General features: G+C 40.1%; 2 protein-coding genes across 2 annotated transcripts in view; both read right to left on the bottom strand.

The window, feature by feature from the left end:
- The window catches only part of LOC123957654 (neuronal acetylcholine receptor subunit alpha-3-like), an 18,978-nt gene extending 14,271 nt beyond the window's left edge, over positions 1–4,707 (bottom strand). Inside the window, exon 1 of the mRNA XM_046030620.1 lies at positions 4,636–4,707. Within this exon, the coding sequence (XP_045886576.1) occupies positions 4,636–4,693 (58 nt within the window). The 5' untranslated portion in view covers positions 4,694–4,707. The remainder of the gene's footprint in view (positions 1–4,635) is intronic.
- An 11,368-nt stretch (positions 4,708–16,075) lies between these two features.
- LOC123957658 (neuronal acetylcholine receptor subunit beta-2-like) lies at positions 16,076–26,345 on the bottom strand. Its single transcript, XM_046030627.1, has 6 exons — positions 26,200–26,345; positions 25,746–25,891; positions 25,517–25,561; positions 25,116–25,225; positions 18,122–19,112; positions 16,076–16,894 (listed from the first exon to the last, which is right to left on the bottom strand). The coding sequence occupies exons 1-6, from the start codon at positions 26,216–26,218 to the stop codon at positions 16,739–16,741; spliced, it is 1,467 nt and encodes a 488-aa protein (XP_045886583.1). The 5' UTR covers positions 26,219–26,345; the 3' UTR covers positions 16,076–16,738.
- Between the last annotated feature and the right edge of the window lie 387 nt (positions 26,346–26,732).

Here is a 26,732-nt window from a genome sequence, read left to right as displayed (position 1 = left end):
GTAATGATGTAGTCACTACAAGGGGATAGTGTATTGCAAATGTGTGTTGTCAGTGAACATTTTACTGATAAGTTCAGCATAAATGTCCTTGCAAGTTGCCAGGTATGTTAATTAACAACATTTCCTTATTACGATAATAGAAAACATAATTTCTAGGAGATAGGGCTGCTGTTCCAGTACCAAGACACCAAATACACTAAGGTTCTGCCAAACATGACTTTAAGGAAGCTATGACATATTTTGAAGGCCTGAATGATACAATTACAACTTGGGGTCTCGAAGAGCTTAGGTCACATGAGCAAACACGTGGTGTAAAAAAACCATCAAATGACAAACTGAGGTCAATCAATAAAAAAGGTGGACAGTAAGGAGGAAGTATAGGGAATAAAAGTAGATGCAAAATTTTCAAATATCCGTCCTCCATCATCTCTAGCTTTCTACTTCTCATCCTCTCTCCCTCCATCCTGAAGCATGACTCAGTTCATCGCCAGCACGGAAGACCAGGATGTCCCAGAGGAATCAGGCAGCAGAGCTGTCTGGAAGACGATGTCTGCATGTGTGTGTGTGTGTGTGTGTGTGTGTGTGTGTGTGTGTGTGTGTCTGTGGTGTCGTGCTTGGATGTGAGTGTTATGGTTTAAGCCAATCCATAGGGAGGGGGGGTTTGAATAAGGCCTCTGCATCTGCCTGTGGTGGATACACCATGTGTGTGCGAGGGAAGAAGCGGAGGGGTTCGGTTGCAATAATCACATGACAATCGTGTTAAGAGGATCTTCAAGCCACCACACAGTCCTTAAGCCACACGCACGGTAACACACACATACACACTGATTGCCTGTCAGACTTTTATGCAACAATATTGCTTCTGGAAGAGAAACCAGAGAGCTGCTTTGTAGTCCCTCAGCTCAGAAGAGCATTTAAGTCTGGCAGAGGAGCAAATAGTGCTGCAATGCAAGCAGACAGCGCCATACAAGCAGACTTAGATAAAAGCTACAGGGGCTTAATATAAACCATTTTCCAATGCTGGTGGAATAAAGAATGTTTGATTGTTTCCTTTAGTTGGCCACACAGCAGCCTGCACTGTTTTAAGACATTCACTTGTGAAGACTTTCACAGTCAGTTGTTTTATTTTTTTTTTTAAATAATTAGCAGGTTGCACTTGCTGCTCTCTTGAGCAGAACTTGTTTGAAAATGAAGATTCTCTTTGCACTGTCAATACGCGGCTGCAGCTAGTGAGATAAAGGGTCAAGCCTGAAACACAATGGGGATCAGATCAGTATAATGCAGGAGCAGCTAAACATCTCTCGCAGGGAAGATGCCACTGGGAAAATGCTTCACGCAATTTCACTTATTTTAATCACTCAATCTATCCCGTCCTGAAATATGCTGATGTGCACTACAATCTATCACACAGGCTGAGACTTTTACCGACTTGTGACTTATACCGATCTCTCACTCCTCACCTCCAAGCTACTCCGACCAGATTCTATTTTTGTCTAAAATACCCCAATCCCATGGAATAGCAGAATCAGCAATCCCTCTGTTATGGGGACAAATCACCAGATCCTGGATGGCAGGAGACAATACCTTCTGTAGCCCACTAATCGGACCCCCACTGGGAGTGTGTGTGTGTGTGTGTGTGTGTGTGTGTGTGTGTGTGTGTGTTTGTGTATTTTTCAGGCACTTATCTGAATATAAGCACCTGCATAGAATCATGCAAGCCAAATGAGGGTGGAGAGGAGAGGTGGAGGACAGTAAAAGGGAAAGTGTGAGGGCTTTTTCAGGGTTTTTTATCCCCCTAATAGCCAAGTTAACCACCTTTAACTAGCAAGGACACAGAAGTAGATTTCCTCTCACTTGAGCAAAATCTGTTCTGCTGTGGAGAGCACTGACACTGTCATCCCTTCACAGCACCGCTTTCTTGTTCCTTTTGAAATTTGCCCAGTTCAAGGGCAAAGCGAAAAAAAGCAGTCAGCTGGACCAAATCTCTCCAGCTGAAGAGAATGAAAGAGAGCGTGAGAAAGTCCATCCTACGGAGACGCATCCCTTTCCCTTGACTCTGAGTCAGCGTCAGGCTACAGGATGTGTGAAGCCAGTGTCCTTTATATGACGACTGGAGCGTGACCGTATGAAGGCACTTAGTGCTGCTCCCAAAGGGGGGCCTCCAGGTACTACATCTGAGACAAACTCAGTGCTGCACTCTGGGCTTTAAAGTAAAACAAAATCACAAACCTTCCATATAGCATGGCAGTGATTCAACCTACAGCCAGAATAATTACTCCTCCTGTTCAAAGCACACGGTGTCATTCACAGGAAAAATGTCTGCTTTCTATGAGATAAACTAAAGAAGAATTAAATCAGGAGTGTCACCAATACCGCTCTGAAAAATGCAGTAACTACAGATTTGGTCAAAATTATGTTAAGATCCGAGTCCGACTTTATGACAACTGTTTTACTATATATCACATTATAAACTTGTGCAAACAGCTTTAAAAATGTCCAGAGAAACAGCCAATGGGCAGCTAAAGCAAGTGAAAGTTAGCTGGTGAGATAGCCGCGGCTAGCCTTAGCCAAAATAAACTAAGGTATCCTGATTTTTTGCTTTCTTGCCATCTGTAATTGAGATTTATGAATTCAATGAACAGACACCTTGGTTATTCAGTTTGTTATCCCACATAACAGCTAGTTAAATGAGGCAGTAATATTGAAGAACAAAACCCCAGCTAAACGTATGCTAATGGTAACTAACTTAGCAGAAGTAGCCTATCTGCCATCCCAGCTGTTGACTCTAGTGAAATTCATTTGGTGAGGTTTGGTTTTCTTTAGATAACATATTAAAATGAGTTAAATTATAAATTGATTTATTTACAGAAGGACAGGCAGGTAGCTGTTGCGAAACAGAGATATGCTACATTTAATTCCCATGAACAATGAATTTTAATTAATTAAAATAAAGGTTATTTTCTGAAACAAACTAGTTAAAAGGTTCAAGAAAGCTAAAATTGTTAGTAGCTTAGATGCAGTTCCCGTATCTGGGATTTATTATGTTGATTCTATGGCAATGATTTTTTGTGGGGAGTTAAATAATTATCCTAGAGGCATAAAATGAAGGCATTACAACCTTTCTATCTGTTGAAAAGTTTAAATAATTTTTCTGCTCTGGCAGTTTAGAAACTCAAATTTCAGCAGCAGAAAATCATCATAAAAAGACTTTACGGTAGGCCTACATCTCACTCTGTTGGACTGACAGGTCTTGAAAAAAACATCAGTGATCACTTGCTGCCATGAGCTATATTATCACTTTAAAGTAAGTTATTTTATCCTCCACAAAGACGCTCTCCCGAGAAACCTGCATCTGTTTACTCTTTGTGAATGAGATGAAAATCAGGATTAAAATAACCATTCAGTTATATGTGAATGCAGCGCAAAGTTTTGCTTTAAACCATTTATCTATTCTTTGTTCTGCTTCGGGTCCCCTGGGAGCCACTCAAGGACCCCACTTCAAAATATGCCACTTTAAAGCACACTAGGAGAAAGAATTAAATAGAAAATATGGATAAAGGTGATTTTGGCAACAAGAGAAAAGAAAGAAATGGATCACACAGAGAGCAAAACAAAATACAGACAACCAGACAGAGTGCTGGAGTTGTGATTTAATGTCACAAACATTAAATCAAACCACAGGGGAAAATGAGAGTTTCCCTTTTAATTTGCACTTATTCTTTCTGCTAATATCAGGATCTAGACTGTCATTCAAGTAGCCTACCCTGACCTCTGACCTCTGTTGTTGGAGAGAGCCCACAGCCTTTCCACATCTGGAGCATCCAGGGATGAAATCAACATTCACAGTCATTGGAGAAACGTATGCCTAAACGTTTGCTCGTTTTGTACATGGATGGCTGCTTCACAGTAGCTCCAGGGGCTGAGGTATCAGCCATATAGTATGTCATGTCGCGATTGCAGATTATAATGTGTAAAGAAAACTAAACCATGTGTGCATTTTAAAATACCTTGTTTGAACCCTGCACCCAGGCCCCATAATACCTATCCCTTCAATGTAACTAAAAAAAACAATGTTGTCTCCTTCATTCTAAGATAAAGAGCATAGTTTATTGATGGAGCAGCAAGTAGGGTGCAAAAAAGGAAGCACAGCTTACTTTGTTGAATGTTGAATATTTGCACTAATAAGGTAAATTCGTGATATTACCACATGGGTTGTAAAATGAAATGCAGTTTGTAGGTCCCTTCTGCTAGAAAGCAGACAATAAACAATTTAGCAAAACTATAACAATAGTTGCAGCAATGAAACAAACAACGTGATTGCCATTAAGTGTCGCTGTCATCCTTCTTGGTTAATGACAGAAGTAAAGTTTGCCTTCTTTGTCCGGATGGAATTATTCTTACTGCTCTCACAAGGCTTTTGATGTTTGTTTTTTTACTGATCTTTCACCCTGAAGCGCACATGGGAGGTAACTTGAGGTGGAGGTGGCTAAAGATAACTTAAAAGTAATGTACCGAGCAAGGTAACTCGTCAACACTCACTTGAGTTCTCAATGGTGGTGATGGTATTCTATAAGTAACGAGTATAATGCTACTTTTCGCGAGCCCAGCACCGACCCACGGCGCGCGGTGTCTTACCTTGCGCTGCGAGGAGCACCAGCAGGACGGCGCTTGTCAGTTTCCCGGAGAAATTCATCGATACATCGGCGCTTGAAGACGCTTTCTGCGGATAAAAGATCGTCTTGTCAGTTAAGTCTTGACAGTAGCCTACAACAGACGTCTGTGAAGCCTTAAGATTAGAGCGACATTTTCCCTTGCGCTCCCGTGCGTGGAGAGGTTGGACTCGCGGTGCGCTCTCCCGGCATGAACAACTTCTGCACGTCCCGCCTTTCCCCTCCCTCCGTCCCCGCGTCTTGCACACCCACCCACTCACCCCCAGCTCACCCAAGGGCCAAACCTGGCGACCTGACTCACAGTGAGTCACCGGTGATAAGTTTGGCTCTATGGCTCTAGTCTGTCTATTTTAACGTGTATTCTCATATTCAGTCTTGCAATTCTATAAGTCCAAGTTGCAACTGTACTTTTAATTGTCTGAAGTTTTAAACATTCCTAGAAACCTATCTATCTATCTATCTATCTATCTATCTATCTATCTATCCACTGTATCTATCACTGTATTTGTCTGTGTAAACACAGTTGTGTAATAATGTGGATTTGTGAAAATGTGGCAACATTTTGCTGGAAAAAAAAGGAACGAAACACTCAATATCTCTAACCCAAAGAGTTATATCCATATTATCTGCTCAAGGTCTAGGGGAAAAGATGCAGCACACGCACCTATACATATAGACATGCACACACAATAAGATCACAAATTTTCACTGAGCTATAAATGACCTATTTAGTCACTTAATTGATTTTGTACGCATAACAATGTGCAGGCAGCTTAAAGCATTAGCCGCTCTATAATAGAGTCTTGAAGGCTGCAGAGTCTGCCCAATTCAAATAATGGAAAGCGATTAATGCACAGCAGCACTTCATGGAATGGCACTGTTGAGCATGCAAGTCCAGAGTGACTACTACATCATCTTTGAAAGAAAAATTGCAGTGGTAGTGGATTTTAGATATCATACACTGAAGTAAACATGGCAATGCATTTACGTTTACTGAAACATCTTTAATCTGATTTTTAATGTTATTTTAGTTTAGGGGGGGAACATCTCATAACCTTCAATTCCTAGGTAGGCCTAATTTTGTTTTTACCTGATCACTGAAAACAACATACAGATATGCATCCGAAGGATCTTCTTTTTGTTTGTCCAAATTCCTTAAATTCACCTTTTGTAAAACCCCGTCAGATATGAAACATAGTGACATTTTATAATGTAACAAATGACAGGATGGGCAGAAATGAGTGCATGCATGCATGGAACACATTCACCTACATGAGTGAATGTGACCGCATACATGTTTTAGTATTCAGCAGCATAATATGTATTTGTATCTACTCTGCCACATATCCACTCCTCTTACCCACTTACCTGCCACAAAAACTACTATTATATCTGCTTCTAACATGTTTATACACACACACGTACACACTTATAGCTGTGTGGATATGCATTGGCATACATGCACACCAAGGAAGATGGTGGGAGACAAAACAGAAAGAAACAAAGACAGTTTTCTTATTTCCTTTTATAGAAAACAACCTGGTAGGCTGTCTAGTTCACCTTAGAGTGAGCACCAAATGCTTTGTTGTTTTGTTACTGGAAGGTTGAACTGGTTCATATTGATAGTTGTATTTTGTGGTCTACTGTGTAATGGTTGAAGAATATATTAATTTGACCACAAGTTGTGTTGTGTGATGTTTTAAATGTTGTTGTTGTGTATTAGAGCTTTAGTTTCAGCCTATTTTGGAAATGTGATGTCAGAGTGGACAAATGTGTCAGTGTGTCTGATGTAATGTGTGCTGCAACACTGCTGCTGATTATAAATGTAGAAAAGTGCCTTGTATGATAGCAGCTAGCAGGTCAGGAGCCAAGAGGTTTTGTTTAGTTTTGTCATTGGGTAAGTGAAGTCTGCCGAGGTTGACTGTGGTGATAAAATGCCTTTCATGGGCCAGTAGGAGCCTCCAAAAGCACAAAAAAGAGAGAAAAGAAAGAAGAAATAATGTATAGTATATAAATGTAGGGTATGTAGAGTATAAATGTAGGTTTTATAGGAGAGAACAATGTAGAGAGTGTGTGATGGGTGAAATTAAAGAGATATGGACCACTAAGAGAGAGAGAGAGAGAGAGAGAGAGAGAGAGAGACAGCTCAGCATGAAATGTTTAAAAGCTTCAGACATGATATGAGGGAGTGTCACCAGAAGAGAAGAGAAGAGGAGAAAGGACAAGAGAAGAGAAGAGAAACACGGATGTAATTTGGCTGCTTGATGTGCTTCAGTGTGACAGAGCCAGTGAATCTATTTAAATGTATTTTTTGATTCAGCGAGATGCAGAGAAAAGCTGAGGAGGAGTCTCCACCCAACGGCCTGGACTGGGGAAGAACAGGAGATTTCTTCAATTTTTTTACTCTTTCTTTCACACTTATTATTTTTCCACCACCAATCTTACAATGATCTTTTTTAACAAGTGTTTTCTGTATCTTTTCCTGTTGTACCATCCTCCTTTTTTACCATCAACCTTAACAATAGTAAATCCATGGTGGAGATTTATCTAGCCTTTTTTCACATTCAAAAACAACAACAAAAACCTCTGACCTTTGTTGTTTATTGAATATTTCCCCCTGTAATTACCTACCTGTATGTTTGAAGGGAGTCCCAATACTTGTCTTTCTTTGAGATTAGTTTCAATTTAATTAGGGAAGTAGGGAAAATAGCTTCACCTGGAATCACAAACCTCATCAAGGTAAAAAGCAAGTGTCACTAATATTTTGTATGCTCATGTTAAATACATTCATCAGTAAACTTTTCAGTCACTATGAGTGAGCATGTGATTGTGCCACTGTATGCATTGTAACAATTATATTTTAAACAAATAATAATTTTGGTCACAGCAGCTTTAATGCAGCAGACAAAAGGCAAACATGTGTCTGTAAAACAGTAGATTTCACCAAAGTTTCTCTCTTGAGTATTTAAGTCATATAATTTAAATCAGATATGATACATAGATCACATTGAAAAAAAGATTAATTGATCACATCAAATATGTTGTGAGATAATAAAGTACATATAAATAAAATGCTAATAAAAATGCCACATTATTGTATAAAGTCACATAATTCTACAATTTCTATTTTGTGAAGTTAAAGGCTTATGAAAGAAGCATCTGCAGTGATGCAGGAATAAGTCAGGTTCACAGGAGGAGACCATTTCCCCACAGTGTCACAATCAGTCGGCTGGTGTTTCTGAACCGTCTCCAGCCGAGGTGACGTCCCAGCACTGCTTGCTCTCCAACAGGGTAAGCGAACAGAGGAAAACACTCTCTTACCCTCCTACTCAATACCACCCTTTTTCTCTAGCGCTCTGCTACTTGTCTCTCTCTTTCTTGTCTTTTTGTCCAGTCTCTCTCTCCCTGTACAACCACACAGCCAGACGCACTGTTAAACAAACAGCAGGCATCTGGTCAGACAGCTCAGACAAAGCAGAAGGACCTGGAGGGCCTGATGGAGACGGCGAAGGAAAAGGAAAAGGAAAAGGGCACGTGTAGTTGCAGCAGCGTGTGTCAGACAGGACTGTCCCGGCTCATCCACATCAACCTTGTACACTGTTTCTCTCTCCTTAGCTGAATCTATTTGGGTATTTTATTTCTTTCCACCTTCCTCTATCACTTTCATGTTAATGCCTTTCTCTCTAATTCACTCATTTTCCTGGCCATCGTTTATTTCCCCCACATTCCCCCTCTGGCTAAAAGTTTGGGAACATCCCACCTCGGTTGTCATTCAAATGCAATGTCTTGCTTTCTATAATGGATCTTCATCACAGCAGGCGATTCAACTTGTCAAACACAGGTGTTACTAATGGCATCACAAATTGCTGCATTAATCAAAATGTCTGCAGTGAAAAAAGGTCTATAACGGGAGAACATGACTGAAACCACAAGAATGAGAGTATGAAGTGAAGAGTAAGTGGGTTTGATCATTCCTTAGCTAATTAAGTGCATTTTTAAGTTCTTTTCTTCTTCCTCTCAACTGGTGACAGTCTCACCTCATTACTTGTCACTCACACTGATCAGATGTCTGCCTTTTAAATGACCTGTAGTGATGTGGTGTGATGTTGCAGCAAGTCTGATAAGTAACTTGTATTATTGAACAGGTTGTGTCTGGTGGAAATTTAGCATAAGCTTAACGCTCCAGAAGTAAAAATTTAAGCTGCCACAATCAATATGCGGTAAAATAAACAGACAAAGTTAGCAATTAGCTGGCACATTCCTGTCTTCTATAAATTGTGTTTATACAACTAATTTGCAAAAGCAAATGCATGCAACAATCCTGAGCAGATTACTTTCTCTCTTAACATGAGGAAATGCTGCTAATTAAAATATCTGGAAAGTGAAGTCACAAAAATACAAAAAGTGTTGACTGACAATGTAGTTAATGTGTTTCCCACCAAAATATCTAATCTTAACAATATCAGAGTGACTACAGAATTATTAAACTTTCTTATGGTTATGTTTAGGCACTCACAGCACTTGGTAAGGTTGGGGAAAGCTCATGGCCTGTGTTGAACCAGGCCATATTTACACTATGGAAGCAATGTAAAGCCAAAATAATTTGAATCTTGCGGGCAACTGAGAACCTAAATACTTAATGTTGAAATTAAAAACCAGTGTATTTACAGCATTGAAATATTTTATATTGAAAACGTGAATTTGTATGAATTTATGTGGTTAGAATTCCCATCTGTGAAATTTCCTGAAGGTCATTTCAAAAGTTAGGGTTAGGGTTAAATTTTAAAAACCTTTTACAGTTCCAGATACAAAATTCTAGTGTTGAACTGTCCAACATTAAAAATATCTAATATATAAATTATAAATATACAATAAATTTATATATTCAATTTGCTCAAATTCAAGTCAAAAGATCAGGTTGCTGAAATTGGATTGTTCAAATTCTAGGCACTCATAGCACTTGGTAAGGTTAGGGAAAGCTCATGGTTGGGTTCAACACAGAAAAATTCTGCTTTAACTTGAATTTTTTATTTTATTTAACCTAAATGTATTTCGGTTACAATTGATCCATTTGTAATTAGAAAAAAAACAATTAAAAAGAATTTACTGGCATTTAATTTTTGGTTCAATAACCAAAATGTAAAACTTAAATTTCATAACTGTGGGGATGTGCGCTTCTGACCTCTCACCATCTTCCTTTCTTTAACCCCATCTTAACGGTTTACCCTTTTTTCCATGATCCCCGCCTTCCTTCTGCTCCGCCTAATCCCAACGCAACTCCGTCTCCAACCTCTGTCAACCCCTTTTTAAAAGCTCTCAACATCCCCTTTCCTCTCACAGCTCGTCCTGTCACGCTACACTCTGTGACCCTGCTCAACCCTCTGGCATTCACATCCTCCAACCCTACCCATTTCCCCTCCACCCCTGTTTCATCTCCTTCCCCTCTCTCACTCTAGACCCATTAACACCAGTTCACTTCCTATTCTCCATTAGTCTAGTGTCCACTATGTGCAATCTGCTCGGTCTATTGCAGCCACCAGCAACTAATTAAAGTCCCTTCACTGCTCATATTAGTATCTAATTAAAGCCCTTTGCTGCTAATTAAACTGCCATTTCTCTGCGCTGTGTTTTTCCCACAAACCCTCCATCACTCTCCCTCTCATAGGCCGCATATAAAGATGGACGACACATCTCCACTTCCTCCTACAGTACCATAATAAAGCCCAAATGTCCCGGATATGGGCCCCACCATCTTGTTCCCATCCGCTAACAAGGACGGGGCGGTGTTTGCCAGCTACCAGCGTCCTATCTTGTGTTTTGGCTTCACTTTTTGGGAGTTGTCATGTCATCCATCTTTATATACAGTCAACACTCCCTCTCCCGTTCTCTCACATACACGCACATACAAATGCAGAGCAACAACTTGCATACAATCATTTACGACAATTTCTTTACCATCATGCTTACAACTCCATTTTGCTTTATGTTTTTATTCTCTCAGTCTGTGTTGTTCTCTGATTGACCAGCAGTGAGTCACACAAAGCTTACTCATCATGTGGTCCACTCATGTTTGCGCTCAGATGAAATCAGAATGATTGTCTGAGCCTCTTTTTCCCATCACATACGATCTGTTCATCATACTTTCAAGTTATTTTTAATTCGTTTGTGTTAATGGTCAAATGTGTTAGTATCATTTCATTAACAGCCCTTGCAATCCTCTTTGGTGGCCTTGGGGCAACTGTCAAACTGGAATATTTCATCCTTTTCATATTATGACTCTTGTCATATTGCAAGATATCTGGTTAATTTTTTCTCCCACAAACTGACATGCATTAGAATCACACTGATATTGTTGATAGTGGACAAGCTGTAGATGTGTTTTTGTGGCTGTCATTTTCTACATACTTTTCTGTGGCCATGTGGCTATGCACAATATGGAAGCAAAGTAAATCCAAACTAATTTGAATCTTGCTGGCACCTGAGTACCTAAATATTTAATGTTGAAATGAAATACCAGTGTATTTACAGCATTGAAATATTTTACTTTGAAAACCTGAATTTGTCAGATTTTATGTGGTTTGAATTACCATCTGTGAAATTTCCAGAAAGTCATTTCAAGTGGTGCAATTTAAAAAACCTTTTACAGTTCCAGAAACAAATGTCAAGTGTTGAATTGAATTCAATATTTAAATAATAAATATATAATAATATATTCAATTTGCTCAAATTCAAGTTAAGTCAAAAGATCAGGTTGCTAAAATTGGATTGTTGAAACTCGATACAAACTCTGAACATAAGACCTAGAGAGGATAATCAATTCAGCTTGAATGGAATTGATCAGACTGATCAAACATTTGTCCAAACAGGCTATGTTTTGTCATTCGATCCCAGACATAGAAGTTCAGATGAGTGACTGGAAATTCTCGACCCTGAATTGTGACTTCCAAAAAGTTTCTGAAATTGCAGTTTCAGAGGGAAATTCAAACCATGTAAATTCAAATTGATGGTTTTAAAATTCAGTGGTATTTAAACTTCAGTGTTAATTAATCAGTAGTGGTTAAATTTAAAGTTAGGTATTCAGTTGTTCTTAAAATTCTAACATGTTTGTTAAATTCTTATTTAACAAACATGTTAAATAAGGATCTGACAGCATTCAAATCTCATAATGGGGCGGCTGTGGCTCAGGCCGTTAATCGGAAGGTCGGCGGTTCAATCCCTGGCTCCCCCTGGTTGCGTGTCGAAGTGTCCTTGGGCAAGATACTGAAGATATGAATGAGTGTGAATGTTAGTTTCTGTTTGAGCACTTAGGCTCAGTGTATGAATGTGTGCGACTGGTGAATGCAGATGTAGTGTAAAAGCGCTTTGAGTGGTCGAAAAGACTAGAAAGGCGCTATACAAGTACGGAGCATTTACATAATACCTTGATGTACATAATTCATATATATGTGACAAATAATCTGTAACTTTTACACAATAACTGATCATTCCCTGCTTTCAAAAACATAGAAGTCTGCAGTGTCTCTTTTGACCACTAGTGAGCAGCAGCAGACATCATGATCTGTGGGCAGGTAGCAGATCTTGAGGAGATATGTATTACTCTGACTGGGACATTACAGAATGAACTCTTAGCCCAAACCCTATGAAATGTTTGGACCAAAGCTCCGTGACTATCTCCTAAACTCAGTGGCTCAGAGGGCAGAATCGATGGCCCTGATTCAACTGCACTGCAGATACACATTCTGTAATGCAGTAATGTAGTTCATAAGTATTGATCACAGAGCTGAAATGGCAGGTATAAATCCTAAAGGAATGTCCTGTGGACGATAATGGGAGAGATGGAGTGCAACGGATGAGTAGAGGAAACAGATCATACTGCTGACATTCACCATGCAGCTTCGCAGGTTTGATTACAGCAGGTTAACAGAGAGAATAGACTAATAGAAACATGTCAGTGCAGACAGAGAGTTGTAGCTTGTGTGTGTTAGTGCATGTGTGTGTGAATGGCATTTGACCTACTGATTGCTCCCTAATTTCTACCTCTTTTTAAATAGCTACTGTTTAGAATACATTACATGCAATTAAACTTCTCAAACATTTCCTAATCTAATTCCATCCCTGTTTGGGATGGAATTAGATACATTCCATCCATAATCTAAAAATAATATAATAAAAATAATTCCATAATTCCATCCCAGTTTGAGGTCATAAACCCAATCAAAACAGCAACATAAGAGTTTAACTTTTGTGGCTGGGAGTTACAAAACCTTACAAATTTGCTTTCCATAAAATCCTATTAAAAAAATTTAAACATACATTAAATACATATTTCAATTGAATATGACTGCTTGCCTGCCTCCTGTGCCTTCATGTGTGTATATGTTTGCATGTCTGCATATTATATATGTCTTCATGTATTTGGGTTTATCTTGCAGAAAAGAATAAATGCTTATTGATCTCTGACCACAGTGTCCACCCGTCTTTAACGTCGGCTCCTCTGCCGGCCTAACAGACTGCAAACGTCTTGTGTCTCTTGTTTATGGCCGACCTTTATCATCCCTGTCTCCCTCTTTCATACCTCTCTCTCTCGCTTTCCCTCCCACCCTGCTTGAAACCTTCTCCCTCCAGTTTCATCTCCTCCGTCACGCTTCATGATCAGACCTGGAGACCATAACACCAACTCTCTCTGGCTGACTTTTCAATTTCTTTCCTCAATATTTTATTCTTTAAGAATGGGCCTGGTGGTCATCTTCAAAGGAACTGGTGCACTGTTAAATAGATGTAAATCTACAGTGCGTGTCCACAGCCAAAATCAAGATTCTTTAAACCTACAGTTTTTTGAGGACAGAGGTAGGTAAGAATTACCACTCTTGCTTTCTCTTCAAAGCTCACTCCTACTGCGGGTGCAAATTCTCTTGTGAGCACATGTCATCCTGGTGAAGTTCCTTGCTTCCAGACACAGAGTTAGCAGAAACAGCCATAACAAAAGAATGGATAATGGCAGAAAATAAATATTCTATATAAGCTGTTAATGACTTATTAGCTTCTAGGAGATTCAGAAAAAAAGTGGTGTAAACTCTGATTCTGACTTATAATTAACAGAAAAGAGAAAATAATGCAACAGAAAGTAATGGAAATAAAAATTGCATTATGTTTAGAAACCCTCCACAACAACATCACCTCACCCATCTGCCCCTCTAACCCTCTCCACCCTCATGTGGCCCCTTTCTTAATGGAAATTGATGCAGATGTCAAGCATCTAATTTATGAGTCATAGGAGGGGAGGATGGGGGTACAACTATGAGCTTTAATTGCTGAACCAAACTCCAATTCAGTGGCTGTCACTACATCTGTAGGATTATGTCACTGTAGTCACTGATTCTGAGCATGTGTGTGTGTGTGTGTGTGTGTGTGTGTGTGTGTGTGTGTGTGTGTGTGTGTGCGTGTGCGTGTGTGTGTGACTGATATGATGTCAGCTGGAAAATTATGATGCAGTAGTATCTTTGCTGGAAGTATCAGCAGTTGCTGGAAAACAGCAGCTCATGTACGTTTGTGCTCTGGAAAAACAAATAATCAAGGGCCGTAAAGATCCATGCAGACACTAATGGAAACTACGACTACATCAACTTTGGAAAAGTAGCTGCAACTTTAACGTTAAAGTTAGAATGTGTGAAATGTGATTATCAGTGGCATGTAATCAACAACGCCTCTGGCTCCTTTTTACGTCCAGATCCACTGTTCAGGAAGCAGCTGCTATCTGATAAAGAGGGAAAACCTTCATAACACATAAGACTTTCCAGATTTGTGATGATTTACATCTGTGTATTCATTCACATGCTGTGTCCCTTTAGCAGTCAAACCGCCTCACTGCCATCTTAAGCTAACAGAAGGCGAACTTATGATCCCCCGGGGACATTAGACTGTCTAACGAGGCTTTAGTCAGCTGACTAACATTTAGCCCTGGACAGTTCACACACATACACAAAGAGCACATACACATGCACTCCAGAAACTTCTGTCCAAAATACAAACTGCCTGGAGACTGTGCTTAGTTTTAATCATCTCAACGTGACTGAAAATGTGTGAGGTGAGAGACAAGAGCCCGGAGGATGCTTGTCACATCCTTAACAAGGTGATGCACACACCAAGTAATAGATGAACTGGAGAAGAGTTAGTTATCTGTATATAGAAATTGAGACAGGTTTAAAATGTTGTTCATGTGATTCATCAGGTCAGCTTGTTGTCATTTTCCTTTATTGATCCGGTTAGCAAGACATCAGCTCCCATCTCAACCTGTAATTCGCAGCATTTATCGTCTAGACAGACAGAACTCAGAAAAAGAAAAATTATGTTTCATGCCATCCACTGAAAAAACAAAGATGAAAGAAATCAATACAGCTGAATTAGTACAGAACACCTTTTCCTTGGCTAACATTGGTAGCAGTGACAGATGAGTGAGTTATGACAGTGACGAGTTATAATATCTCTTAGAAATAATTACTGGACACGGATTCAAGTAACGTCTCGCAATTGAAGAGCCAGACAGTTTGGCTAATTTTCCTTCAGGTCAGTGTGTATAAAATACAGTACAATATTTATTGCTGCTGGTTTCCTTGGTGATGGATGCTGATGAGCACTGCTTTGATGAAACCAGGGTACTGTACCTTTAAAAGAAGCATGGTGTTGAATTGATATTTTTTAGCACTATTGTAACACCCCTCCTTTATTTAAAAACAGCTGCTTTTAAACATCACAGCAGCAGCTTGTCATAGATTTGATCAACGATTTTTTCAGGTCCACACAGTAAGGTGTGTGTGTGAGGGTAAAAACAGGCTGGGCACCCCCTTACACACCCATCAATTACTATTTGAGCAGTCCAACAGTTAGCTGATTTGTGTCCCTTCTCGCTCTCTTTTTCAAGGCAAATATTATAAATTAATGTCATATGTGTGCTATTGGCAAAAGGACACAGAGAGGTGATCTTCTTCTATGTTTCTACACAGAAGGGATTCATCTTCATCTCTTCAGGGGATGTGTTGTCATGTGAAGCCCATTTCTGCAAAATGTGAGTTTCTGTGGCTTTGTACATCTTTGGGCTCTTTCTCTCTTTGAGTTAACAAAAATAAAAATATTTAATATCAAATAATAGTGCCTTGTTGTGTACATGCTAGCCCCCATAATGTCATGTTAGGGCCATTAGAATTTGATTTACATACATAGAGAAAGTACTGTAGAAAAGAGCAAAACCAAGTCTGTTCTAGTCCTGAGATGCTGTTGGCCAGGTAAACCTTTGTGAACAGTGATGGGGGGGTCAACATACTTTAAACATGACCATTTCGCATATGGGATTTCTTGTTAAAATAAAACTACATTGCAATCCTTGGAGAACTGCAGATCTATATGGATCATCAAGAAAGAGCATCATGGCTGACAAGTGGTTCCACTTCACATTTTGAACTGAAAGGTAATTCTGGTTTATTATAACTTGGCTCTTGTTTCTGTAGTTTTGGCCATTAATTATTTTGATTATGATATCATTGAACACACCAAAGTCTACATTTTACATCAGACATTTTTGGAATAAATGGCTTTGTTTTATCTTCCAAAGTTTGGCTAATCTGGGGGTGTCCTGGTAACCGAGTGGTTGGGGCACATAGCGTGTAGCATCCCCTATTCAGTTGACCAGCAATGTTGCCACGTATCTAGGTCTCCTCGTTTAACATAATGATCTCTATGATTCTTCATCTGCCTGTTTAACGATGGCCAAAACACAAGTTGTTACAGACCATCATTAAATCCATTAAGTTAACTGAAATAAATAAAGCCAAGTTCCTCTGTGAATGACAGATGAGTGGATCAGAGGATAGAGAATGAAGAGGGCAAGGGGTGGAAGTAAGGAAGGAGCAGGATGTGGAAGAGGGCTAAAGTTCATAATTATCATTTCCCAGTGATAATGTGGTGCGGGGCACAAGTGTGAGTAAATGTATTAAAATGTTGTCAGAGCTCTGTTTCTGGGGGGACTCAGAGTTCATGTCTGGGTCATGTTGAGATCAAAGTTCTGGTTTCAGTTTTCATTTATGATCCATGTCATCAAGAATGGGCGTGTTGTAACTCTGGAACAGAGGCTGCATGAAGAGGCCCAAAGTCCCGACCACACACACCAGCACAAAGATCCACAGGAAGAGACGGTCGATCACCATGGCCACGTACTTCCAGTCCTCAATAATCTGCAGAGAGAGGTTGGATATTAAATATTGCCTGTCCGGAACTAAATGAAATGAAATTGGATTAAATCATTTTGCAAACATTTTTGTCTCTAGAGCCAATTATTTATTGGCTAAAACACTAGTGATTGCTGTGACATAATATTAAGTGGTGCAAATTCACAAATCACTGAATTAAAGCTATTGATGGATTTACTTTGAGGGTAGGCACTTTATGTCATAGCTTCTAAGGACGTTGCAAATGTCATGGCTAATTTCTAATGTTCCTAATGCCAAACTTCAAATGAATCACCACTGACAACACTTTGGTGTAATTCCTATAGAAATACACAATAACTAGGTCCTTAATTGAGCTTATGGCACTCACTCCAAATGGAATTATGTGTAAAACACATATAATGGACAATATAAAGTAATTTATCAAATATCATACATGGTACAGCCAAGAAAATCAACATTTTCAGACCCGATAGATTGTTCAGATTGTGTCCTTGCAGTTATAAAATAGTTAAGAATGTACAGTATTTATTTTACCAAATGAATCGCTCTGTCACTATTAATCTGCAAAACAAATGATTATTTAACTTCTACAAGACCTAAAGGCTAACAGGTGGTGCTTTGAGCTAAATGCTAATGTCAACAAGCTAACATCCTAACAATGACAATACTAACATGTTGATGTTTAGCAGGTATAATGTTTACCATGTTTACCATCTTAGTTTATCGTGTTAGCATGCTAACATTTGGTAATTTGCACTAAACACAAAGTACAGCTGAAGCTGACAGAGATGTCATTAGTTGCAAGTGTTTGGTCATAAACAAAAGTATTGGGTGAATTTAAATAGTCACCTGATGATGCAGCTAGATAAAAAGTCAGAGGACCACCAACGTTGTTACATTTCACCCAAAGGCGACCTGAATGCCAGTACAACATTTTATGGCAATAGTTGCTGTTGCATTTTATATAAATGTAAACCACATGTTGGCGCTACGGGAAATGTTAGGAGATCACAAGGGTCATTAGATTTATCATCTGGGAGGCATGAATGTCTGTACCAAATGCTGAGCCAATCCATCATGTAAATTTTGAGAAATAAAAAAAAAGCAACCTATGTCAGAATGGAAAAATGAATTGTGTGACAAAAAAACAAGCATACGATGGAAAAGCCTTTGAAGCATGTTGCACATATTTAGACTCATGACACACATGCACATTACAGATTCACCTACCCCTTCATCATCATCCTCACTCTTCATCTTCTCAGCGATGTAGCGTACTCCATCCACTGCATCCTCCACGTCAATGTTGCTCTTGAGCGTCATCCTCTTCCTGAAGTCTGTGTTCTCTGACAAGTCTCTGATCTTATAGCCGTAGCGTTTGGCTGACTCCTCGTTCACAAAGAAGGATGAGGAGGAATCTGGCATTCGTGCAGCACCACCAGTCCCTCCGTCTGCTCCACGCAGCTTCTGGTCAGAGTACGATCGCTGCTGGTGTTTTTTCCGGAACCTCTCTCGGATGTTGGAGCTACCGGGTCTCCGCATGAAGAGGTAAGAGGGGAGCCGGTACAGGAAGACGCGCTTGACCCAAGGAGGCATGGTGTGCGTGCTGGGGGACCGATGGTGCACATTGAGCACACAAACGCTGGTGACGATGGAGAAGGTGACGAGCACCATCGTAAACATCAAGTACTTCCCAATCAGAGGCACAGCTAAAGACGTAGGTGGCACAATCTTTGAGATAAGGAGTAAAAACACAGTCAGCGCCAAGAGGACAGAGATACAGAGAGTCATCTTCTCACCACAGTCTGACGGGAGGTAGAAAACCAGAATAGCCAGTGACGTGATCAGGATGCAGGGAATGATCAGGTTAATGGTATAGAACAGAGGCTTTCTTTTGATAATAAAGTCATAGGTGATATCCAGGTACTTGATGTCATTAGGGTCTTCATTCTTGCGTCCAGGCAGTGAAACTATATCCCACTCACCGCTGGGTTTAAAGTCATCACGTGAGGCAAAATCACTAAGGAGGATGAGATCAATCTCAGTGTGGTCGTAGGTCCAGGAGCGAAACTTGAGGGTGCAGTTCTGCTGGTCAAATGGGAAATCACGGACTTCGATTTTGCAGGCCGACTTGTAGATAGCTGGTGGGAGCCAGGCCACTTCGCCGTTGTTGGAGACCACGGCATTGGAGTAAAAGGAGACTTCATACGTCCCATCAGCACTGAGAAGAGGAAAAGGTAGGACAAAAACAAAAGAACAAAGTCAACACACTCAATGAGAAACTGATTACTGGAAGGATCAGGGCAAATCGTGTTCATGGACTATCTGTCACTCATTTAAACACATAGCTCTATCATCTCCACACGTGGTCTCACTGATACGTGAACTTGTAGGAACAGGATGAGGAGGTCGGAGTAGAACTGCCGTTCGTTTGCATTGGTTTGAGCATATCCGACTGGAAGGGACACCCTGAGGCAAACCCAAAACACATGAAGGGATTATATATCCAATCTGCCCTGGGAAATTCTTGGGTTACCAAGAGGTAACTGGAGGAAATGGCAAGTGAAGGAAGTCTAAGTTAAATCAAAACCTGGACATAAAGGTCAGAAAATGGATGGATGTATTTTATACTTTAAGTACACGCTGATAATTCTTTGCAGGACTTTAACTTGTTATTTTTAGATTGTTGGATTGATAGTTTAACTTGGGTAAAGAATCTTGACACTTCTTCCAACACTGAGTGAAACTAATCCTCCCTTAACATGCACATAGATGGATATTAAATTGTAGTTAAACCAACAACACCAACAGGTTCTTTCAGGGAAGAGTTTGGGATGGTGGAGGAAGCTGGTAGTCAAGCCAGTAATTGTGAAAGAGCCGGTGATGGTGAAGCAATTGTTAGTGAAATTCTTGCAGCAGGTCAACCCTTATTTCAGAAGATCGCAGGAAAACTCAAGATGTCTTACAGAGCAATGTTTACACAGAGTGCAGACACAATGTAGTACCAAACCAAATCTGAAGAAGGCTTCTTGATCCATCTGTTATCCCATACTGTCTATGGTCTTTCCCTATAAGGACATCTTTAATTGGCATAAAGTCAATATGCTGGATATTTAGACTCAAATGCATTACCTAAGTCCCATTGGGATTTGAGGTCACATGTATTGCATTCTAAGCGGAGACAGTCAGTCTGTAAATATCTAAGCATGAAGGCGTACCCCAAACATCTCATTTCTTTTAGCCTCGGCTCCTATGTAACATCAGTCAGCATTGCTATCAGTGCAGCTGTTAGGTTTACTGACAGAGAGAAAAACAGTATCAAGAACTACTTCCTCGCCTGTAAAATCCATTTACTGTGCTGACTGATGGCGTGTTGAGAAAATGATTTCATGATGGTAACCGTGTGTCTGCATAGGTGACACATGCAACTGTTATGTGTGTTAAAGGTTAAAGGATGTGTTTATCATCCCAGGGGAGGAGCTTAGCCTGGGACACATCCCAACATGGCAACAACTGCCCCCCGCCCCCATCTAAAATCTGCTGAGACTGACTTTTTTCTTCATCTCACCAGTACTGCAGGTGATGCATTATAAATAAGTGGCCTATCAATTATGAAGTAGGTCAAGAATCCAACCATCACACTTGGTCTCTAATGCTTTGGGGCTGCTATGATTATGCAGACTAATTACAGTTTTTTTCAATTGCTAACCTGCGCTGGTCAAAACTGAAGTCATATTGTCAAAACTCTTCACACAGTCAGCGAAACAGAAGTGTATGTGGACCAAACTGTGAATCATTTTTCATTGCTTTCACACAAAATGCATTCAATGACTACTTTCTCCAAAATCCATGAACTCTTTTCTCATTACTACTTCACCACCTGCAAAACTCTATCTGCAAATGCTAACACACTTTGTCCAAAACTGTTAAAAACTTCTATTACAAGTTGTGGTCATTGTGTCTAACGTACCAGTGTTACTGTGTAAACAACTGAGAAAAACTGAATTGCAGCACTGAAATTTCTGGAACTTTTTTTTCACAAGTAAATTGCTGAATGCAGTTTTTCTCAGTTCCTTTGGTACATTTCCACAATCATTCACAGATTCTTATTGACATCATAACAGATATCTTCATCAATTTAACGTAGCACACAAAACAAAAGTAATAGACATGTAGAAAAAATTATTTGCACATTATTACATGTTTACCCATTTTGCATGTAGCGACTTATGCAATGAACTTATGACTAGATGTTTTGGGGGGTAAGGCTACTCAACAGAGAACCAGTAAACTGTAATACATAGTAATCAACATGACATACAGTAAGCAACTGATAATGTAGGAAACAGCAGAAAATTGCACATAATCATTTGCATAAATGTGTCAAAGCATTTGCCATTTGCAATTTCGATCAATTTGAGAAATTGCTTTTACATATGATGTGCACACATGACTTGATGATGTGGAGGTTGAACAAGTCCCACAAACTCCATGCACCCTATCTTTGTTATTGTGTGGGATAATGTGGCATTCCACCACTCTGCTGCAGTTACAGACTGGTTCGCTGCACATCCCAGGATGTCAGTAGTACTCCTGCCTCCATACTCCCCCTTCCGAAACCCCATAGAGGAGTTTTTCTCTGCATGGAGGTGGAAGGTGTATGACCACCATCCACATGACCAGATGACCTTACTGGATGCCATGAATGCAGTATGTGGAGACAAATTTCCTGCAGACTGCCAGGGTTGGATTAGACATTCCAGAAGATACTTTCCAAGATGCATCGCCAGGGAAGACATAAGATGTGATGTTGATGAGAACTTGTGGCCAAATGCAGCAGAGAGGGAGGACCAACACCCTCAAGTACTGTACATCAGAGTTTTTGAGGTGTTTCTTATTTGTATTACGGTTTGCAGCCCTGGAATTCCAGAAATTTGTGGGGGGGTTGTTTCAATTTACAGTAACATTTTTCACAGTTTACAATACCATCCACAGAGATAGAACAAATAAAGGATATTGAAGCAAATTGCTGCATTTCTGATGCATTCTTGTTACATATACTTTAGTACCGTCAAAGTGAAAATAAGTTATTGTTTTTGTATAATGAAAACCTAATTTGGAGGTTGAACAAGTAGAATTTCAATTCTGATCTGAGAAATGTACCAAAGTGTCTGAGAACAACTGTATATGAAATACTGATTTATATGAAAGATCTGTCACATTTTGAAGATAAAGTTAATCAAATTTAGATAATGCTTCCTGTTGTTAGTGTTTTGTAGGTCAGTGTGTTATGAGTGAGACTGTATGCTTTCTAAATGAGAATTGTTGCCAGTGTTTTGGTTGAACGAGTCTATTTTGAGTTGTTTGAGTGACTTCTGGAGGTCAGATTACAGTTTTTCTCATTTGCTAAGACACACTAAATGAAACTGGGATCCGCTTGATCTTCATCATCACATCATTAGCACAGCAGAAGTCTTCTATTGCAAATGTTTTAACACTTTTTCATTTGTTTCACACATTTTTCACACCCTTTGTCAAAACAGTTACCACAGATCTCATTGAAACACCCCGAACTCTATTGCATTCACTGTGTTGAACAAAAGGAAAACATCTAATCACAGCTGATTGAAAGCACTTACATAATTATAAATCTCTATGCACCTGTGTGAAACTCATTTGCACAACTCTTCGATCAGCAATCAGTCCTCATCCATCTATAAAAGATGCCACCTCTGTGTTGCTATTTGCAAGCATGGATCAAAGAGGCCATAGGCACGGAAGGAGAGCAAGAGGCCATGGCAGAGGGGCCCGAGGAAGAGGAGTTTGTATGCGTGGTGGAGGAGCTGCAGCAGCAAGAGGACGAAATCGAGCTCAAGTTTCAAATGAAATTCAGGCAACAATTATTGACCATGTCATCAATCATGGCTTGTCCTTTAGAGAGGCTGGACAAAGGGTCCAGCCCCTTCTGAGTCGGAGCACTGTGGCAAGTATTGTCAGGCTTTTTCGGAATGAGAACAGGTAATTCACAGTGTTACTGTCATGTATACAACTGTGTTTTTCAGTTTTACTGTATTGCCCTGTTAGCAGAACAGTAATGCAGATGTTTTATCAATCCCATTTAAGTGACTGTCATACAGTAATGTCGAGGAACTTCATTGGGCAGAGGTCCACTGTCACCGTGCCAGGTCAGAGGGGTGCCAATATCACCATGTGTGCTGCCATCTCCAATGATGGGGTCCTTTGCCACATACCAACTATTGGCCCATACAATACAGAACACCTCATCACATTTCTTGATGCATTGAAAGAAATATTGATTCCACCCGAAGAGAGAGGGCTGTTGAGGCCTGGCATGACTCCGTATGTCATAATTTGGGACAATGTGGCTTTCCACCACTCTCGCCTTGTGAATGAATGGTTTGCAGCACAGCCTCCTATTATGATGCAATTCCTCCCTGCATACTCGCCTTTTCTGAACCCAATCGAGGAGTTCTTCTCTGCTTGGAGGTGGAAGGTGTATGATCACCGGCCATATGAGCAGATGCCCCTCCTGGAGGCAATGAATGATGGTTACCTGGCAATAGGTGCAGAGGGCTGCCAGGGATGGATATGCCATGCAAGGAGGTATTTCCCTCGGTGCATTGCAAGGGAAAACATTCAATGCGATCTTGATGAGAACCTGTGGCATAATCGTCAAGAACGAAAGGACTAAATGTGAAAGATAAAATATATATATATATATATATATATATATATATATATATATATATATATCTTTTTTTTAAGGTATTTCCACCCATAAGTTTCCTTTGGTGGCTTTTTTTCCCCCAGTATCCATTTGAGTTTGTAAAGTATCATATGGCTGACTTCCTGACTGACAGGAGTCAGCAGGTGAGGCTGGGAAACATCACATCCAGCACCCGGACTATCATGATGGCTGTATTTTGTTGTCCATTGTGTAATGATTGATTGAAAAAATAAATTAATTTGACCACAAGTTGTGGTGTTTGATGGAAATATTTGCTTATGTTGCATGTTTTTAATGATATGTGAGTGTTAGAGCATTTTGCTAACAAAATGAGTCATTTTGGCCATTGAGCTTCAGTTTTATCCTGTGTGTTAACTGTTTTGAAAATGTGATGTCAGAGTGGGCAAATGTGTTTAAGCAATCAAGAAAAAATGTAACTGTTTGGCCAAGATGCATGGTGGTAATGCAGACTGTGTGAAGAGTTAAAGCGGCTTCAGTTGTGACCATTGCATCTTAGCAATTGAAAAAATCTGTAAAGGGGTACCCAGGGCGTTAAAACGTGACGCCAAGGGGTGGTGACCAAATGTCAATATTCGGGAGCAAGAATGAGAATGTGTTGCACAGTGACACCTATATTTACGGCATTTTTATGATGCAGATGGAAAATAGACCCAGGTGTTGACCTATATGAGGTGGGGCTCTAAAGCCTTTGTGTCTGTGTACAGTGGATAGAGGCAGTGAGGGATCATTTCTCCTTGAATGAACTAATTACTACGTCGACATTCGCATGTATTGATTTTCCCTTGCAGCTGTTTTGTACAGCTGATTTTTAGATTTTGCACACAAAGTCAAAATATTCTCAGATTACTGTTTGTGCATTCCTTCTCAATATGCAAAAACACACGATAATGCACAGGGATGTTGTTATAGTACATTTCTATTGACACTTTGATTTTAAAGGCTATGATTTGATTGTATTGATGCAATATTCATAATCTATATTGTGAAATGCAGCTGGATTGTGTTGAAATACACTCTCAAATGCAAGGTGTAAGACAACTGCTGTTGAAAAGCCTATATGTTTTGCTCAAATGTGAATGTAAGACATGATCACTTGATGTGGGCATCGTCCATCAAAGGAGTGACTAAATGCACCGCTGTCTTGCCTGTAGATTTATTCATTTTAATATGTACCTGTCAGTCATCCCTTAAAAGATCACACTTGTCTGCACGCAGTCTAGACAATGCTAAACAAAACATTTTGGTTGGATTCATTATCCTAAAAAAGGTGGAAAGTAGGATAAAAAAGGAGAGATATCAGGAATAAGAGGATATGAGAAATCATTTTAGGAAAATTATGCTTTTGAATAAAGTTGCTCATTGTTTGTTTCTCTTTTAATCACTTAGTTTTACAGACACACACACACATACACACACACACACACACACACACTGTCTTTCACAAATCAGACGTACTTGTTGTAGAGTACGATGTCTGGCAGCCAGATGTGTTGTGACGGGAGCCGGATTTTCTTGATTCCCTCGTACTCTTCAGGGTCCCACATTAATCTGTAGTCATTCCATACCTGATGAAGAAGTGCACACGCACACACAGACAAGGAAATACATTAATTCAAAAGCCATGCAACCAGAAACATATCAGTTCATGACACACATTGGTTCAGTCAGCCCCTATCTCTCTCTGTGTGTGTGTGTGTGCGTGTGTTAGTGTGTGTGTGTGTGTGTGTGTGTGTGTTAATGACTAATATGAGTCAGACATTTTTTGTGCCGCTAAGAGCTAGAGTTTGGGCATAGCATGAGCCCCATGCACACACTTACACACAAAGGAGAACAAAAGGACGATTGGGGACACAAACCTGACTGAGCCAACAGTTGGTTGTCATGATCTGCTCCCGCTCATTCTGAAACACAGACAGGCAGAAGGTTTGTGGATGACTGAAAGTATGGCTGCTGTTTTTGTGACTGAACTCACCCCTAATAGGTACAATCTCCACCATCTGTGCTCTTGAATGATCTTAAATTAGTAGGATATGCCTCTGTGATAGCAGCATATGTGAATTTGGATTTGTTTGTGTGTTTCCTCACCACGTTGATCAACTGGGCTAGAGACACCTGGATGTAAATGGTGACCTGCTGGCTGTTGTTGACAGCTGGTCTGATCAGCTTGTTGTAGCGCTCTGCTGACAACAGGTGACTCACCAGCCGCTCCTCCACCTCAGCACCCAAGGCAGCTATGCACACAGAAAAAACAGCGTTGGAAAGAAACTACAAGCAATGGATCAGAACTTATATTATTACTCGTGTTTGCGGTCAAGATGAGAATATGTTTCATATAAAAGCTCAAGCCAAAGTTTCCGTTCTCCGGGTGTAATTTCAATATAATTTTTATCGTAGTCCGTTGCTCCAACCATGGGGTGGCAACCATGTATGATTAGAGCGAACAGTCTGCAGGTTGGAGTGAAAACAAGCTGACTGTTTGTTCTCCATTGTTTGGCTACCCCTAGTCCAACACTTTGTCAAGTGACATATTTCCACACACATGTTATAAAGTAGGCCATGTTTAGGGGATCCAGACCATTGTAAACAGCTTACAAACTGTACAAGCCTCCTGGTTGTAATTCTGAATCGGAGGTATTGGGAATTTTTTTACTATGTAGTAAATATCAGTATGTCACAGTTAGCGTGTTGTCATTAGCATGCTAATGTGTTAAATACTATTTCCTGTCCAGCAGCGGTCTGAAGTGGTTGCTTCAGCATTATATGTGACTAATTCACACAATGTGACTTCACACAGATCTGATGCTGTTGGTGCACTATTGATAACCAAGATGGCGCCGCAGACAGCCGCCTCGGGATTACGCTCCGTAGTGCTTTTTGTGTTTTTGTTAATTTTTCTGTTTTCTGCCGTCCATCTCTGGTAACCTTTACCAGAGAAGAGCTCTTAAACATTGGACTTTCAACTGCTCATACTATTCCACCGCTCTTTATTGACCCTGGAACTTTCCCGGAGATATTAGTTGAAGAAGCAGCAGCTCTGTTTGGGATCCTCCGGAAACGTCACAGGGGAAAACG

This window comes from Micropterus dolomieu, linkage group LG19 (assembly GCF_021292245.1).
Source record: "Micropterus dolomieu isolate WLL.071019.BEF.003 ecotype Adirondacks linkage group LG19, ASM2129224v1, whole genome shotgun sequence".
Lineage (NCBI taxonomy): Eukaryota > Metazoa > Chordata > Actinopteri > Centrarchiformes > Centrarchidae > Micropterus > Micropterus dolomieu.
The sequence above is the reverse complement of the archived record's forward strand: the minus strand, read 5'-3'. Positions and strand labels throughout refer to the sequence as shown.